A 19,309-nucleotide genomic window follows, 5' to 3' on the forward strand; every position below is an offset into this window, starting at 1 on the left:
AAAAGGGAAGAGGTCTGGTACCAGAGAAGGAAACCACCCATTAATTAGGCAAAAAACTAAGTTCAAGGAGTTTGGCCTAGACATGGTCTCTTTGAGGGCTAGGATTATAGTCTATCCATCTTTGTATGTGAAAGGACACTAGCAAGGAGTCTTATTTATAGTAGATATTCAACAAATATTAAAGGAAAGAAAAGAAGGAAGGGGTCAAAGGAGGGGGAAATAGTAGAAAGCCCAGGAAATTGAGCACATGCAGCAAGAAAAGGACTCATGAGAAGTGACACTGGCATTAGTTTTAACCCTTGTGGGAGAAGTCCTACTTCAGCCCTGTATCCAAGTGCCCACTGCCCTGACATGAAGGCTATGTGCAGGAGGAAACCAGAAGCCTGAAAGTAAACCTGCTCATACTGACTATAAGGCCCACCAATAAATAAATGGTTCCTGAGCTGTTGAACTGATTTAGAACAACGACTCTAGGATTACCAGGAAGGACTACCACATCCTATGGGCGAGTAGCACTCCCCCATCCTTGGGATTAGACACAAATCAGCGGGAAATTTCAAAACTGGGGAGTCCAAACTTTGTTTTTTAACAACAGAATCCTTTTCTCAAATTATAAGAAACTCAGTATGTAAAACAGATATAGTAGAACTGGTCGAAGGGTGGTAGGCAGACACCCCCTCCCTGCCTGGCTCCCCAGCCTTGTCCTTTCTACCCCTGAATGGCTTCTGAGACACCATTGTGCAAGCCTTTGTGTGTCCCAGACATTTCTTGGGAACCAGATACATCCCTGCCCCCACCACATATGATTAAGAACCCAAAGCCCATCTGAAGCAGCTCATGGTCTCACAACTCAGTGACAAAATCCAGACAAGCAGAATGTCCTAGTGTCCAGCCTAGCTTATTGAACAGTCAGAGTTCAAACTTAAAGGCCCATACAACTCACTAGAAAAGCTTGTTGAAATCAGTAGGTCTGGAGTGAGGCCTAAGAGCCTGCAATTCTAGCAGGCTCTCTCACACACTGAGAACCTTGCTTTGCATGACCAGGGCTCTCATGATATTAGTAGGCTTCATGCAGTAGGAGGTAAGCTTTTCTTTTTTATTTTTCCAAGAAAAGTATAGTCAAAAGCTTGTCTTAGCACAGAATTTTAAGTTATTATTGGCTTATGATAAGGTAGATAGGGTACTGTGAGCTATCAACATTTTTTTGTCTCAGAGTTAGAAATCTGTGGTCAAATGGTTAACGTGTGCTGCAGAAAGAAGCGGATTAAAGAGGTTCTGGGGCTTCTACTAAGAGAGCTGTCCAAAGTCCAGTTAGAGGCATCTACTTACAAGGTAACTGGCTATGGTGGTATCTGAAAGACAGTTGCTGTGAAAGTATCCAAAGTTAGGGGAAGGCTACTCTTACTGAACCTGGCAGTGCAAAAACCACACAATAACCTTGCCACACCACTTCACAGTTTAAGAAACCCTTTATAATATGTGAAACCCCTGGTTCCTACTATTAGAATATCCACTTCATAGATAATGGCACTGAGGATCAGAGTTCAGCTGGCTTGTATTTATCACAAAGCAGAACTGATACCTTGACCAAAAGGCATAGTTCTTTTCCCATCTCAAGTTTCTCCTCATTAGAATGCATGTAAATTATCTTGTAAATATTGTACCATATTTACCTGTGACAGGCTTGGAGGATCTACATTTGAACTCAACACTTTTTCTAGTCCGTAACTAAACATAAAATGAAATCTAGATCTAAGATGGTAAGTGGTTTCTGCTCTCTTTTCTCCTCTGAGGACTCTGAACTTCTGACATGGCAATCACTGGACTGTACAAATAATCTGAAACTTCCTTGAAGAAGTAATTAGCTGACAATGCAATGCTCTGCAGACTGCCTTCCTTGTGGTTCACTCACTTACTGACTAAGAAGCTTCTGGTGGTGTCATTTTCAAACATTCTTTATGGCCAACATAAAAGTAAACAGGAGCTCACATTTTGAAAAGTTAAATAAAATAGTCTTATTGCCCGCCCCCCCCCCCCCACCATCCCAGTGCTCTTGGTTTTAAAACTGTAGTCAGATGCAGGAGGAATTAGCAGGTGGGCTCTATCCCAAATTAGTAGGCACAATAAAACAAAAGATCTTGGTATTTCCTTAAGAGTTTTGCTGAGCACCATTGGAAGACAGACTGTGACCAAAAGATGGTCAGGGGCAATAAGTAAAAGCAAACTTGGAATGAGTCCATGTGACTCATTAGTAGTTGAAGTTAACTAGTCATGCTCCAGTAAATGGCCACCATTCTGAAAGCTTGCTTTGTATTTGCTTACTATCTATATTCTTACTGCATTTAGTTCAAATCTCATGAGTGAGTCTACACCACAGGTTTAGGACACTTTCCTTTACATTAACGTATCTAGGACAGAGTCAGTTCTCTATTATTGAGGAATGATAAGGCTCCATAGAGTTTGGTAATGAAAAAGGAGTGAAAGAGTAAGATGGTGTGTGTGTGTGTGTGTGTGTGTGTATAATGGGAATCAAACCCAGGACCTCATGCATGATAGAGCATATGCTCTGCCACTGAGCTACACCTCCACTACCTAAAATTAATGTAAGGCAAATATATTGTAAAAGGGAAGAAAGTGACTTTTTAACTACCCCAAACCCCATTTTTTGAACACCTATGATCTGAAAGGTGCTTTCACATTATTTAAACTTTGCAGCAGGGTTTTGTGGTACACACCTGTGATCCCAGTTATTTGAGATACTGAGGCAGGAGGATTGAGTTTGAGTCCATCTGGGCAACAAAGTAAGACCCCAATCTCACAAAACAAAATTCCCATGCAGGGGCAGAATGAGGGGAACCAAATAGTTAGATACAAGTTATCAAAGTTCCTGCTTTTGGTTTTGGTGGTGAGTCATTACATTATCAAAAAGAACTAACTAAATGTATGAAAAAAAGTGGGTCATGCATGGACCACTGTGTCACAAATCAAGAATTATGGTTAACTCAATTCTGTGTCCTAGGGGGTCACAAAAAACAAAGATAAATCTCATGCGCCAGATCTATACTATTTTACCCATGAGGATATGGAGACTGAAAGTTCACTAAGATGGTCCAAGTCACCTACCTTATAATCAGATTAGAATCCAGATCTGTCTGGTCCCCCAGTGTACTTCTCTCTCCTCTATTTGATACTGAGACAACACATATCTATGCCTCAGATAGTAAAAACTAGATTCCTAGGGTCTATGCCACACACACACTTTCTTGCTCATTTTCCTCTGTGTTATCTAGAGCCAGTATGCTAATAATGAGCACAGCAGTAGCCACATCTCCAGCTCTGAGAATGTTTTTTTAGGTGAATCTTTCCATTTATCTGAATTTTGGGTGTCTCACCGCTTGGTCTGCACCCCAGGTTTGTGGGGGACACATTTCCTTTTCATGAGTTTCTCCATGGCATTAGGATGGATTATTGGGCGGACAGGGTGTCGTTTGTAGGTTCCAGGATATTTCTTTTCCACAGCTTGCTCTCGCCTGAAGTTTTAAAGAAAAAGTCACAGCTCAGTCATGGCAGACAGAAAGGATGGGCAAAATGTTTTCACAGGTTAATTCTGACCACAGGTTTTGCCTATACTTGACAAATACAGGCTTTTTGAAAAATAGGACTGCTATTCAGGTTAAAAAACAAACACACAGATGAGAAAATACTAAATTCAGAGTCCAGAGTACTGACCGTTACTTTATGGAGGCAACCTCTAAAGACAAATGAACCTAACCTCATTCTGCTCTTTAACTCATGACCTCAGGTGCTGACTTTCTTTTCTCCAGAACAGTGCAAAGGCGTAAGTCCTGCTTATTTTTAGCAGCTGTTATTATGGTCAGGACCCCAGGGATTTCTTGCCACCATTAGGGATACCTCACTTTACTTTCCCAAGGGGCAATAAACACCCACTTATCCACACCAAAATGAGGTAAAGACCTCTTCACTGAACCATGCAGCAGGTGAAATACCACTGCTAGTCCAGGGTCCAGACCCCTGTAACCAGCTGTGCAGCAACTCCGCTCATCTGCTCGCCTCACCTAGGCAGGGACCCGTGCATACCCTTGAGTGACACTGGGTAAATGCACAAAATATCTGCCAGGTGGGAGTAGCAGCAACATGGAAGAGTACACTCCCACTGATTGATGGGCTGAAATCAGTGAGGACCTTCTCTGGTCTGGATACATACTTAATGAGCTCCTTCTCCCTCATTTCCAGCTGCAGCATGATGGCACTCAGCTCCATGTATAAATTATTAGCCCGCTCAAGCTTTCTCTCATAGTGTTCACGAATATCCAGAGCATGCCTATCAAAGAAAACACACGATTGGCAAGGCTGGCTAAGTTGAAGGAAAACAAAGATTAGCTCTAATGAAATAAGAAATAGGATGGTTTAATTCAAAAGCAATTGCCCCAAGGCCCTTTATTTTTAAGGCTCCCTTGTCTGATGCAAGATAAGCTTTCCACCTGGCTTATCTTTAAGATCCACCCAGCCATACAGAAAGCCAGGAGGGACACAGGTAAAATTGGCATATAATTTATAGCCTTTGTTTTTGTAGTTGATACTATGTTAATAAAAATATAGTATAAGGCCAGGTGTCTATGGCTCATGCCTATAATCCTATTTACTTGGGAGGCTAAGATAGGGAGGATCACGGTTGGAGGCCAATCCAGGCAAATAGTTTTTGAGACCCCCATCTCCAAAATAACCAGAACAAATGGACTGAAGGTGTGACTCAAGTGATAGAGCAAGCATGAAGCCCTGAGTTCAAACCCCAATCTCCACAAGAAAAAAACCCATACATATATACATACATAAATTATATATATATATATATATATATATATAGAGAGAGAGAGAGAGAGAGAGAGAGAGAGAGAGAGAATCATATATATTAATGGAAATATGATTTTAAAGCCAACATCATGATCACACATGATCTGTGACAGAGATTCCATCTTGGTTGCTATGGTATGAATATTTGTGTCCTTCTAAATTCATATGTTAAAGCCTGATGGTATCAGGAGGTGACTAGGTCATGAAAACAGGAGTCCTCATGAATGAGATTAAGGCTCTTATTGATGAGTCTTGAAGAATCCCTTTGGTTCTTCTACCATGTGAGAACATGAAACTGCCATTTTTGAGGAATGAGTCTTGGACAGACATTGAATTTACTGGTGACTTGATCTTGGATTGCTCAGCCCCAACAATGTGAGCAAAAATTTTCTTTTGTTTATAAATTGCCAAGTCTAAGGTAGTTTGTTTGGCAGCCAAACTGTCGGAGGCAGTGACCGCCTATAAGCATACTACCTTGTGTCCCTTAATACATTGTAAGCATCTTGAGGCTAAGTACAACATCTTATAAACTCTTGGTCTTCTGCAGCACTTAGGACAGTGACTGAATGGATGAATTGCATTGGTCCAAGAATCTTTGTTGCAGAGAATCACAAAGGAGGAAAACAGAGTTAGGAGAAGAAGATAAAAAAAAAAAAAGAGAAAAAGCAGGGCTAAATTTTGCTGTTGTAGTTTAAACTTAAAATAATTTTTTTTGAGATAGGGTCTCACTATTGTAGCCTAGGCTGGCCTCAAACTCACAATCCTCCTGCCTCAGCCCCTACCTCGCCTGCCCTGCCAACACCAAGTACTGGGAGAATAGGTATATGCTGCCACACCTGACAAAATTTCTAAGTGATACAAAATATTGTACTTATTTATGGGGTAGCATGTGATGTTTCAGTACGCTGTCTAATGTTCACGTCAGGGTAAATATAACTGTTTCCTCACATAATTATCACTTGTTATGGTGAAAACATTCAAAATTCTTTTGCTTACCTTTTAAAATAAAAAACACAGTACATTTTTGTTATCTACGTCATCAGATAACAGATCAGTGTTACAGATCCTCAGAACTTCCCTATCTAATGCTAACCTTCCACATGCTCCAACCCCCCAACCTCTTCAGAACCATCAGCCTACTCTCGCCTTCCATGGCATCAGTCTTCTTAGATTCAACAGGAGGGCTAACTTTCAAGGCAACTTTTAAATGGTATAACAATAAAAAGTAGACGTGAAAGGTGAGTAGAAAGTGAAATGGTGATTGAGAAGGAGCGTGCCGCTAAAATCTGAAGCCGTGGGTGTGAGAAGAGGTAGGGAAGCAGGGGATAGCTGACCTGAGCTCCTCTCTGCGCCTTCGGATCAGTTCTTCATCTAGCCGGTGAATGCATGTTCCTTCACTTTTGATCTTCTCAAAGTGTTTTTTAACTTCTTCTCTCCATTCTGCCTGGTTGGGGAAAACCTGATTTGTTAATATCGTAGGTGTTTCAATCCATGATGTAACCATAGGCTCATACAAGATTTTTTTTCCTTACGTGAGCCTTATTTAGGGCTCAAGAAACATGAGTTGATGACATATTTCATGCCACTATATCTGCATTCCCCACCCCATATTCTACATCTCTACCCTACTACAAAATGCTGTCTCTTTCCAGTTTCTCTACAGCACTGGCCACCAGACACACACAGCTGGCAAACTGGCCATCACTTCTGGAACAAAAGATCTCAGTTAAGTCAAGGTGGTAGCAGAGATAGCCTGGCCAGAAAGAAAACCATGTGGTGCATGCATGTGTCTGTGAGTACATGGTCACCTACAAGATCTCAAGGGAATGCACAACAGGAGATGGAAATAAATAGTCAGGAAACTATACTAGAATTTGGATTTGAAAGAACAGAAAAGAGAGGAGAAAAGATAATAGACAGTATAGCAAAATAATTTAGCAGTCTGACACAATTTTTAGGACAAGAGATGGATGTCTATTATGTGATTCAAGTTGTTTAGAACTGAAACTATTTCCATTTCCAGAATGGCCAGTAATTCTCTAATACCCACATATCCACCTTGGCTTTGAATGAGTGTGCTTTTTGTTTTTTGAAATCAAGGAAAGGTGATGAATTTCACATTTGGGTCAATGACAGGACAAAGATAAAGAAACAATATCAAGATGGATGAAGCAGGTGTCAAGAATTTCAGGAAGGCAAAGTCAGAGAAATTATAAGTCTGCCAGGAACTCACAGCAGTGTGAGAACACTGCACTTTCCAACAGGACATAGATTTTCCAGCTAATTGTATCTAAATTTTAGCAAGCAGGAGAACTTCTTTTGGAATATGGTCTACAGGCAGTTTATAGAAAACAGCTAAATGGAGAAGCTTCCGTATGTATGTACAGGATTCCATCCCAAGGGGCTAAGGAGAAAAAGACTTACAGTGAAGCCTAGCTATGTAACTAATTGTCTAATGTAATATTCCCCTAGAACTATTCTATTACCTTCAGGCATATTTTTTAAAAAATGTTTCTTCAGATCAAATGGTAGTTCTATTTTTAATTTGTTGCGGAACCTCCATACTGTTTTCTATATTGCTGTAACATTTTGTACTCCCTCTAACAGTGTACAAGGTTTCCAATTTCCCCACATCCTCTCCAACACTTAATGTCTTTTGTTTTCTTGATAATAGCAATCCTATTCTGGGTACTTATCCAAAAGAATTGAAATCAGGATCTTGAAGAGCTATTAGTGTCTCTATCTTCATTACACTATTCACACTAGCCAAGATGTGGAAACAGCCTAAATGTTCATCCATGGATGAATGGATGAAGAATACATGGTATACATGTACAGTGGAATATTATTCAGCCTTAAAAAAGAAAAATCTGAAATATGTGACTGTAACAGGTACTCAAAAGCTGCTTTGGCTGAAAAAGCTCTGATTCCTTACTTGGGCCCATGAATTAACTGAAAGTAGGATGAAAGGTAGGCACCCAGCCTCCATTATGTATTTGTCCTTTGCTCTGAGCCATTCTCTCCTGCAGTCATTTTGCAGCCATCTAGGAATCCAGGAAGGACAGGACTGAAAATAAACATCCCATGACAGGAGACAAAGCTGCCCACTGCCAGGCAGCAATGATGCTTATTGTAACAATGCCTCATCTGACCAATCCTGAGACAATGAGCTACTGGACCACCTGTGGCCTCCATCTATGACCACCTGTGACTGGGATTGCTTAATAATTATGCATACCTCTCCCCAGTTCTCTCTCCTCGATTTAAACCTAAAACCAAAGCTACACAGGGAAGGGAAAGATGGGTTGAAATGCTCTCTTAATTTTTTTTGTTTGTTTGCGGTACTGAGGCCTGAACTCAGGGCCTTCACCTTGATCCACTCCACCAGCCTTTTTTTATGATGGGCATTTTCAAGATAGGATCTCTCGAACTATTAGCCCAGGCTGGCTTCAAACCGTGATCCTCCTGATCTCTGCCCCTTGAGTAGCTAGGATTACAGGTGTGAGCCACTGGTGCACGGCTTTGAAATGCTGTCTTGCTTCTTCCTGCAGCATGCCACGTCAATTAAGTCTCCTCCCTCTGACCTCTTCCATTACTTGTCTCTTTATTTGACATACTGAGGTGAGTAGCCACATCTGACCTATGGAACTCAGGTGGTTAGGCCTGGGGCCTAAAACTCCTGTAACATAATAACACAGACAAATCTTGAGGAACTTATGCTAATCGAAATAATCCAGTTACAGGAAGACAAATATGAATGATTCCACATGTAGGAGGCATTTGGAATATAGTTAAACTATAGAAGGACAGAGCTGAGTGATGGTTGCTGGAGGGATGGGGCAGAAATGGAGAATTGCTAATTAATGGTTATAAAATTTCAGTTATACAAGATGAATAATTCTAGAGATACTATATAACACTGGGCCTACAGTTAACAATTCCATACTGTTCACTTACAATCTAAAAAGAGTGTATCTCATGTAAAGTGTTCTTACCACCACAACAAAAAAGTATGTCTCTGAATCACAGCAAAAGTTACATTTTAGTAATTGTGAACTTATAGAGTAGAGGAGTTTTCCCCAAATTCATTCTCTCTCTCTCTCTCTCTGTCTTTCTTTCTCTCTTGTGCCTTGCCCATGCTAGGCAAGTGATCTACCACTGAGCTATATATCCCTAGCCATCATCTATTTTTACAGATGAAATTATATTGTAATTATTTAGGAAATGATTGTCCTAGCTACACCAGGTTTTCATTGGAAAGAAGCTTCTGCCAACTACTTGATTTTCAGGTACCAAAGATGCCCAGTATCATTGGAAAACCGAGATCAAGAATATACTATCCCACTGTTGAGTGACAGTCTTTAATGGTATCTACACACTAAATGAAGGTTTGGGTAACCTCAAGTAATGCTGTTCTCTCAATCAGCAGATCAAAGTCATGGGGTAGGAGAACAGTTGTATAGCTTTGGAGTCTTGAGAATATCCAGTGGGCGATGGGAGTGCCTTATAGGGAAATGGCAGCATCCAATGGATGCCAGATAGGGCAGTTTCTTCACAGAAAACACTGCTGGCTCACCAGTAAGCCAATACCCAGCAGATAACAGGCAACAGATGGCTGTGTCTAGCAGAGTTCATGCTAACGTTAGGCTTATTGAGTTCCTCATTCCTCACTGAGAACTCCCCAAATACATGTGTATGGCAGGGGGGCTGCTTACCAATGTATGTAAGTTCTATGTCAGCAGATAAGGGAAAAAAATCAAGTGAAACTTGATATAATTGGTGGTACCATGTCCCATAGAAAGGAAGATTTCTGTCTTTTCTAGTCTTCTAGTTATTCAATCAGTAGACTAAAGTTCTTATACCTAAGTGTTGCTTTTTTTATCCCCCATAACAAGGATGTCAAAATGAGGTTGAATTAATGAATGAATGGGTAAACAAAATATGGTATATGTGATGGAATATTATCCAGCCATAAAAAGTAATGAAGCTCTTACACATGCTACAATATGAGTGAACCTTGAAAACATGCCAAATGCAACAAGCCAGACAGTAAAGGACAAATATTTTATGATTCTATTTAAATGAAATAGCTAAAATAGGCAAATCCATAGAAGCAGAAGGTAGACTAGAGATTATCAGGGGCCAGAGGGAGGAGGGGATGGGAAAGAGCTAATGTTTAATGGGCTGATGAAATCTTTTGGAAATAGTGTCGATAATTTCACAACATTGTGAATGTGATGAATGCTACTGGTTAAAATGGCAAATTTATTTTACCATAATTAAATATATAAACAGCAAAAAAATAAGTTATTCTAGTTCCACAGAAAAGCAAGGACTGGGGATGTAGCTTAAATGTGTTAGGCTCCTGAATTTGATACCAAGCCTCTTCCCCTCCCCACCAAAAAAGCAAGATGCTAGGGACTTAGTAGACAGAAAAGCCTTAGAGAATATTTAATATGATCCTTAACTGACCCTTCAGTCCTCTTTGCAGCATCCCCAGAGTGAGTGCCCAGTCACTCAGGAAATTACCTCTGGTAAGCTTGGTCTCTGTATCTCCTAAACCCTGAATCTCTGGGTGGTCACCATGACACTTAAGAAGAAGCCAGAATGATGCACAGGCAAGAGTGGTGGGAACACTTAGAAGCAGGACACGTGACCACCTAGCAGCTGGAATGTGGGACTAGGCTAAAATATTTTCTAAAGACTCATAGAAAACGTTGTTGAATACCATGAGCAGTAATTGCTTCCTTGGAGAAAATGGGCAATTGTCTGGGAATAAGCAATAGCCTTGCAGAATCTAATATTGTACTGAAACTGGTTGCTCTGTCATCTGTCGGTATGTGCTGCATCGCTATACACGTGCTGCCGCTGACAACAGATGAAGCATTTTCTGCCACGAAGGGGTCAAGCTGGGTTCTTCGCAGCACGCTTGACTGACGGTTTTGGTAGAGAGTGAAGACCAGGGGCTATAAACAAGGATTGATAATTGATGCTGGGAGGAAGCAAGGCCTCAGGTATAGGACTGCTAGAGCAAGAGTAAAACCAGTTCTTCCCTACTGGGGAAGAAAAAATCAAAACACAATCAGTGGGAGTTCCCTAGGTGCCACCTTATTCATCTGAAGAGTTCATCAGAAGAAGCAGAAGAAGGTAACAACTCAAAGGAGGCTTGGCTTTTATAACTTTGTAGGAGGAGAATAATAGCATTTCAGAATCAAATAGTTCCTGCCAGTTTACAGAGCACCTGCATTTTTATCTTTTCATTTGATCCTCACAGAAATTCCCTAAGCAAGGGAGATATGACTATCTTCATTGTTCAGATGAGTAAGGTGAGATTTAGAGAAATTTACTGATAGGACAGGAGTTTAAACTCAGGGCCCACTTCTTTTCCTAGTAACTCAATAATCAGTTCATAAATACTTTACTGTCATTAGCCAGAGACAGTCTCAATTTCAGACCTAGAGATGTATCAGCTTATATATACCTAAACAGTTCTTGGAAGTAACAAGGACAGCAGATCTGGGGCTACTTTGGGAGAGGTGAAAGTTTATATTGGGAAAAAAATGGGGAAGAATTGATAAATATCAAAAGATGCTACTATGGTCTGAAAGTTCAAATTCAGAGTTTGAAATCTTAAGTGAGAAGGCAAAAGTAGTAGGAGATGTGGCCTTTTGGCAGGTGATAAGGCCATGAGGGCATCTCCACTTTTAATGGGATAACTATCCTTAGAAAGTGGGCCCATGGGAATTTGCCCTTTACCCTGTGAAGACACAGCAAGAGAGCAACCAGAACTTAGGCCATTACCAGATACCGAATCTGCTGTTACCTTGTATTTGATCTTGAACTTTCCAGCCTCAGAACTGTGGGAAATAAATTTCTGTTGTTCATAAGCCTCCCAGTCCATGCTATCTTTTTGTAGCATCCCAGTGTACTGTTTTCTCATCTCTCTCCTTGCCTCGCCTCTCCTTTTCCTTCTCTATCCTTGCTCCAAAACAACTTCATTTTTATTATTCCATTCAATAATGAAAGTGAGATGGCCCACTGAGGATACCGACTAGGTATTTAGTGCTCTGCACAGTGCTTTGCATATGGAAGGGTCTCAGAAAAGCTAAACTGGCTTCAGAAGGGCTATTTTGTAGCTGAGTGTGGTGGCACATGTCTGTAATATCAATGTATTGGGAGGGGGAGGCTGGAGGATTTCGAGTTTGAGGCCACCCTGGGCAAAGTTATCAAGACCTTATTGCAAAAACAAAATATAAACAAAAGGGCTTGGAGTGTGATTCAAATGGTAGACTACTTGCCTAGCACATGTGAGGCCCTTAGTTCAATCTCTAGCATCACAAAGAAATGAGATATTTTGGGAGCACTTAAGTAAAATCTGTTTAGAATTTGAAGGTTTCCAAATATATTCAGTTAAACCGACTGTCTCAATGGCTCGTAATTTAATGATCTCACCAAAACTTGCTTTCAAAACTGCAATATGTATAGCTTTACTGTAAGGAAAGCAAAGCTGTGATTGTGTTCATAACCTAAGGTTTGAAAGATTTCCTAGAGAATATTTGCTTATTTCACAGAAGGACCGTGCTTTGTTTTTCTTTCTTTTGGTTGTACTGGGATTTGAACTCAGGGCCTTGTGCTTGTTAGGCAGGCTCCTCTATCACTTGAGCTATACTCCCAGCCCTTTTTTCTGTAGTTATTTTTCCAATAGAGTCTGGCATTTATGCTCATTCAGCCTGGACTGCCAGTCTCCTGTTTATGCTTCCTGACAGGTGCTGCTGCCACATACAGCCTTTACTGGTTAGGATGGGTCTTGCTAATTTTTTGCCAGGGTCAACCTTGAACTGTGATCCTCCTGATCTCCACCTCCTGAGTAGCTAGGATTTCAGGCATTAGCCACTGTTCCTGGCTCCAAAAAGGACTAAGTCTTTTCTGAATATTAGTAGAAGAAGATACTTGGAAGATTTCTTACCTGGTGCCCCAAACCTGCATGTATCTGAATAGATAGGCAATAGTTTTAATAATTCTACAGGAGTTTATCTGAAGACATAGTAACGAACATAGGACATGTCATGAATAATCCTCTTACTTTATTTAAGAACAAACAACTTTGCTTATATAATAATTACTCAAAAACACTAAAAAGCAATAGAACCAAGCTTACTTAAAGACACAGCTATAGGAATGAGGCGTGTGGGTCACAGAAAGTGTGTTAGAACTTTGCCCAACAGGACAAGGGTCTTTGAGTTATTACTCTTAATACTTGTACCTTTATGGAGATATTCCTCAACTTATGGGAGGTGGAGTATCGCTCTACTTACTGGAGATCAAGTTCTCCAAGCCTCTGGTTTGAGCTGGCACGAGAGAGCACAGCTGTGTACTTGTTTAATTCACATGGATGATGTCCCTCCCAAAATCTAGTACTCTTGTCAACAGATAGTTTCCCCATAGGTAAACTCATTACCCACTGGTGGTGGGAGGCTATAGAGTATGGTGAATGCCTTAGAACAGTGGTTCTCAAATTTGCAGGTCTCAGGACCTCATTATTCTCTTATTAAAGACTTCCAAAAGTTTTTGTTCATGTAGGCTGTATCTACTGATATTTACCAGACTAGAAATTAAAACTAAGAAATTATGTATAAGAATATATAAGCAAACATTCCATTAGCCATCATCCTATGCCACATAGTTTCCAGAATATTCCATTTAGAGAATGAAGGTAAAAATGGTAAATAACAATTTAATATTATTATGAAAATAGTTTCAATGTCAGGGAAACCTTGAAACAGTCTTAAGGGCTCTGGAAATCCCCAGACCACACTTTGTGAACTGCTGAAGAAGCTTCTCCAGTTAGATTTGGAGGAGCCAAACTATATTGGTCTATTAACTTTTTAAATTTTTATCTTTAAGGGCTGGCAGATGACTCTAGTGGTAGGGCACCTGCCTAGAAAGTGTGAGGCCCTGAGTTCAAACTCAAGTACCACCAAAAATCAATCAATATAAATTTTTATCTTTAAAATGTGTAGATGTCTATTTTCTCTTCCCAAGTTAACACAACTTTCTTTGCATTTTAGCCTTTTTTATTAGTCAGTTAGTAATAAAATGTCTCTTCTGAAAACAAATCTTCAAAATGATACTGGAAGCCAGTGGGGAGATGGAATTCATTTTAAAAAATTCATTTTAGAAACAATAACGTTAAGTGAGAAAAACTATATGAGAAATAAGAAATTTGGAAATCATATCGTTAAATTTTATGCACATAAAGCTACAGATTAGGATCATGAAATTTATTTCAAAGTCGTACTATTAGGCCTTTTGATATTCCCTGGGGCTGACAGGGACAAGGAACTTGCATGCACTCATCTCCTGCCACTCTATCCACAGTGATAATGGTTATACAACCCATTCTTATGACATTTACAGCATGTAGCCACAATCCTTTGTTTCTCGGGATCCATGCCTTTACAATGTGCTATAGCAGATTCTCTTGTCAAGAGGTTACTTTTATTCTAAATCCCTAGAATCTTGAGTGGCCTGTGACTTGCTTCAGCCACTGGAATATTATCAGGAATGATACAAATGCAGACTTGAAAATCCCTTATGCATTGGTGCTGGCTCTCTTGCTGCATTTGTTATCCTGAGAACAAACACCATATGAACAAGCCCAAGCTAAGCCACGTGGTGGAGAATGAAGGCATTCTACCTACAGGCCAGACTATCAGCAGACTTGCAAATGAAGCCATCTAGGCCTAGCCAGTCTCCCAGCTTGATCTGTAACTGACTACAGACACGCTCTTGAACCCAGTCAAAGCAGCAGCAGAACTGCCTAGCCCAAATTGTCAACCCACAGAATGGTGAGTTACATAAATGTTTACTGTTTTAAGCCATATGTATGGGACACTTTTAGTACATTAAAGGCTAACAGGTACATAAAATTGTATTTTATTTGGAGCTATTAGAAAGGTTTTCTCTGGGCCCAATTCTCTTATGGGCTCTTTCTGTGTAGATATTTCCTTCTTTAGTATTTCAGCTTTTGTGCTTGAAAGAAAGACTTTCATGAAGGTCACAGTAATTCTAATTCTCATACTCTCTTTTCCTCTTTTTTCTTCAGTAATTTCACCAGAACCCACTAAAGAGGATATTATAAATATATATTCTTTTCAAATGAGACAATAATACATGTTAAGTACTTAATAAACTCCCAAATGTATACTGTGAAGTGTCATAATTATTGTTTCACAGTGAATAGTTATATACTTGTTATAAGGCTGAGAGAGGCCCCATTCTAAGAGTTACCTTTTCTCATTAAGAGTTCAGTTGCCGCTGGAAGAGGTTTCTTGGCTTACCTGAGACTTGAAGTAAGTTTCTTGTGGGGTGGCAAGCACATCTGCAGAAGCAATGTCTAAATGCATGAGTGTCTGCCGGAAAGAAGGCCGGTTGCGAGGTTTGCTCTGCCTAAGAGTGAAAAAAACAGTTTGTGCATTTCAGAGGTTGTGCCCAAGAGGATGAAGATTTTGTTCTACTTTAGAAAACATTTTGTATCCCAAAATGGTTATATCTCAGACTGTTTGGATATACTGAAGGGCATAAGGTAAATGTAGTTTGGAGACTTACATGAATGGACTGGAGATCTAGGTTCAGTGGCTATTTAACAATAGTCCATTAGGATTGGTAAAGTAGTAATAGCTATCATTTGCTAAGGCCCACTGTTTTAAGGTATTATACCAAACTCTTCATTTATAAATTTTAATTAATCACAGAAAAACAACTCTATGAATATGGGCTTATTTCTATTTTACAGGTGAGAAAACTGACATTTGGATGACATACCCCAAATTACAAAGATGATTAAAAAAAGAAAGGCAGAGCCAACTTGGCGTGGTGATATATGCCTAGAGTCCTGGCACTTGAGAGGCTGGGGGCAGGGGGATCATAAGTTTGAGGCCAGCCTGGGCCTAAGATCCTTTTTCAAAACAACAACAAAGGCAGAGCCTGTATTTGAACCCAAGGTTCTTAAACTCCAAAACTTCTAGTCTTTCAACCATCAGATGGTTCATTCACTCCAAATACATATTGGAGACGTTCCTGTTGTTTTAGAGAAGTTTTACAGATAGCTTTTGAGGAAGAAGTAAAAGAGAATATTGGAAGAAATATTTCTTACCATGTCTGTTTCATAAGGATTTTGAATCCATCTGGGCAAGTGGAAGGAACTGGCAGGTGCAGGCTATTGCTTCCAACGCCCCAAATAATGGCTGAAGAGTCCACATCTTTGTAGGGGATCTCTCCTGTCAGCAGCTCCCAAAGTACCACTCCAAAGGACCTATAGCAGATCAGGACCATGTACAGAGGACATTCCAGAAAGACTGATTTGTATTTTACTTCTTCATTAATTTTAATCAAATTAACACATATGCCCAGTCTAAAACTTTTATAGGAATTTAAAAAATACTTTTTGTAGTACTGAGGTTAAACTAAAGGCCCTTGTAACTGCCAGGCAGGTACTCTACCACTTGAGCCATACCCCTGGGTCCCTAGTTTTAAAATTTGAATACAACTATAAGAAAAACAGAAAAATCCAGTGAATCCATGAAAAAGAAAATAAGTGAAGGATAGCCAATAGTATCAGATGTTAAGACGTATCATAAGGTCTCAATAACTAACTCTGGTGCATTGGTGCATGAATAGACAACCAGGTTAATGGACTGGAATAAAAACTCAGAAGCAAACCAAATATATATGGGGATTAAGTATATAATAGGAGTGACATCACAAACTAGGGAGAAAAAATTGGTTAGTTAATTGCTGCCGAGACAACTGGGGAAAAATTAAATCTAGGTTGAGACATAGCTCAGACATAGGGATCTTGTCTAGCATGTACAGAGCTATCTCAGCACTGCAAAAAAAGAGAAAAAAAAACCCATTATACCTTTCTATATATCAAGATAAATTTCAAATTAACCACAAAATTAAGTATGAAAGAAAACTTGGGTAAAAATTTTTTTATATTCATAGAGAGAGGAAGGCTTTTCTTACCATTAAATCTAGAAGACATAAAAGGAGAGGCTGATAAAGTTAAACTATTTTAAAAATATTTGGCATGAGAAAAAAACACCATAAACAAAATAACAAGATGTCAAAAGTATCTGCAATTCATCTATACAAAAAGCTAATGTTCTTAGTATATAAAATATGCATAAGTTTATATGAATAAAGATAAATAATCTGAGCAAAGTAATAATAGAAATTCAAATTAAAACTGCATCTAAGATACCATTTTTCACCTATACGATTGCCAAAAAACCAAAAGTTCAGCAGACTTTGTTGGTGAGACTAAGATAACTCTCTTATGCTTTGTTGGTGGGAATATCAATTGGTTTAACCTCTAAAGAGGAAACTTTAGCAATCACCCAGATTACAAATGATCTCACAGTTCTATTTTATCCTAGTTACCATGGTGCTACATGCAATTTTAACATATCCTGTTATTTTGGTAAAATCCACAAGTTTCTAGTCACTGATTTTAAGGGTGGAAAAAAGAATTACAGGACAAATATTGTTAACATTAAAATTCATAACTTCAGAGGAAAAAGTGATAAAGATTTTTTAAAAAGGACAAGAAAAACAGCATACACAGGACTGCTCAATAAAAGGGTAAACAGCCTAACACACCACAAATAGCAAAGTACATTACTAATATGTGTAATGATTGTCTCAGCCCTCAAGAATAGGTAAGCTTAGTTTAATGTACTTTACTCAAAAAGGTGAAAATTAAGTAATAAATTTAAGAAAGACTTATATACTGAATGATCATGTGAAGTAAAGGTTCTGTTTTTCCGAAAGTTCAGCATGTTCTCTGAGGGGCCCCAAAATGATTTATTGACTAGATATTTACCCTAATCACCCTTCTTATCCATTTACTATATATCATATTGGGTAATGCCTCTGATAATATGAGACCAAAATCAACCAGAAGTGAGCAACACTAAAGAATATTCTGGGAAGAAAAAGGCTTTCTAGTTGGTCCAGATGGTGCTACTAACCAAATATCGACTTTTTCAGAGACAGGTTCATTCCGTATCACCTCTGGTGCCATCCATGCAACTGTGCCAGCAAAGGACATCTTGGTGCTTTTATCACTGAGTTCCTTAGATGTACCAAAATCTGAAATTTTTACTGCATCTGTGTGAGTCACTAAAACACTTTAAAAGAAATAAAGAAAACACACAGATCATTAGTATTAATAAACATGATTCTGATTTTCTTTGTGCTTCTACCCTGTAAGGTTCAGCTTGCAGTTGTCAATGTGCCTGGGCCATCAATTCTCCACGAGGAACAGCATCACTGACACTTGAGAAGCAGCTTAGCAAGTGGGCTTTTAACACCTGGTTTCACTTGTCTCCACCACTTGCTACCTGTGTGATCTTTGCCAAGTTACTTAACTCTTCTAAGTCAGTTTTTTTCTCTATAATTTTATAGAGAGAATTCAGGTAATAATATCTTAGCCACAATTTTTAAGAATGCAAAAAGCTCTCAAAATGGTTTACACATATTTTGTCATACACATAGGCAAACTTTATCCAATTTCATAGGTTTTGCCACAGTTATATGAATATGGCTGATTAGAGTGTTGCTCTACACTTAATGCTGGATATCTAAAGAAATGCATGATGTTACCTTTCTGAAATCATCTGGCTCCTAGAGTTTTGGATAAAGAATTGCGGACCTATATAGTGACTTAGTAAAATTGCATTTGATTTAAATGAGCTACATACTGGTTTCCATCCTTGCCAGCCTCAGCCCACTCACTAAGAAAGAAACTTTGTTTAAAATGTTATCTAAGTGATGGTCAACTAATACCATGAATGCAGGCAAGTCATGTTTTACTTTTCATGGGAGTTATCTGAAATGTGTCCTGGAGCAATCTGTTTTTGTAAGCTTTAAAGATGAATAGGAGAACAAAGTACTGACACCCTTACATAGTAGACTAAATTCACTTGACAAAACTTTTTCAGAACTTTGAACTGTTAATGAATTAGGGCGTCAGAACCTTAGTGACATGGGGACCTACTCTTAACAGCAAGACAGATAATATGCAGATAGTATCTAACTCCAGGAGGCTAGAAAGCAAAAACTTTGAATCTATTCCCTTTTTATGTTTGAACTAGGGACTTCACATTTGCCTCAACCACACTCCCAATGCCAGATGCTTTTCTAGTAACTGAACAGCCCAGTGCTTGCAATTGCATTAGAGTACCTTTATTCACATCCTATCCCTGGTTTTGCACCTCATAAGTACATTTTGCATAATTTAGGGGTTTTGATTTTTCAGCATTCGTCCTGGTGCAACCACATGAGGAAGAAAACCTTATGGGTAACTGGAGAATTGATGATGTCATTTATCATGGAAGTCACAAACATAAGTCCCTAGAAACACTGTAGGCAC

At 39.2% G+C, this 19,309-nt stretch overlaps 1 protein-coding gene across 4 annotated transcripts in view; it reads right to left on the minus strand.

Moving 5' to 3' along the window:
• The window catches only part of Map3k13 (mitogen-activated protein kinase kinase kinase 13), a 160,417-nt gene that overhangs the window by 14,279 nt on the left and 126,829 nt on the right, over positions 1-19,309 (minus strand). For all 4 annotated transcript variants that reach the window (XM_074073606.1, XM_074073605.1, XM_074073604.1 and 1 more), the window contains 6 exons: positions 17,907-18,065; positions 16,028-16,186; positions 15,213-15,321; positions 6,207-6,316; positions 4,226-4,342; positions 3,393-3,530 (listed from right to left, as the gene is read on the minus strand). In XM_074073606.1, coding sequence (XP_073929707.1) covers positions 3,393-3,530; positions 4,226-4,342; positions 6,207-6,316; positions 15,213-15,321; positions 16,028-16,186; positions 17,907-18,065 — 792 coding nt within the window. The remainder of the gene's footprint in view (positions 1-3,392; positions 3,531-4,225; positions 4,343-6,206; positions 6,317-15,212; positions 15,322-16,027; positions 16,187-17,906; positions 18,066-19,309) is intronic.

Source organism: Castor canadensis, chromosome 5 (assembly GCF_047511655.1).
Source record: "Castor canadensis chromosome 5, mCasCan1.hap1v2, whole genome shotgun sequence".
Taxonomy (NCBI): Eukaryota; Metazoa; Chordata; class Mammalia; order Rodentia; family Castoridae; genus Castor; species Castor canadensis.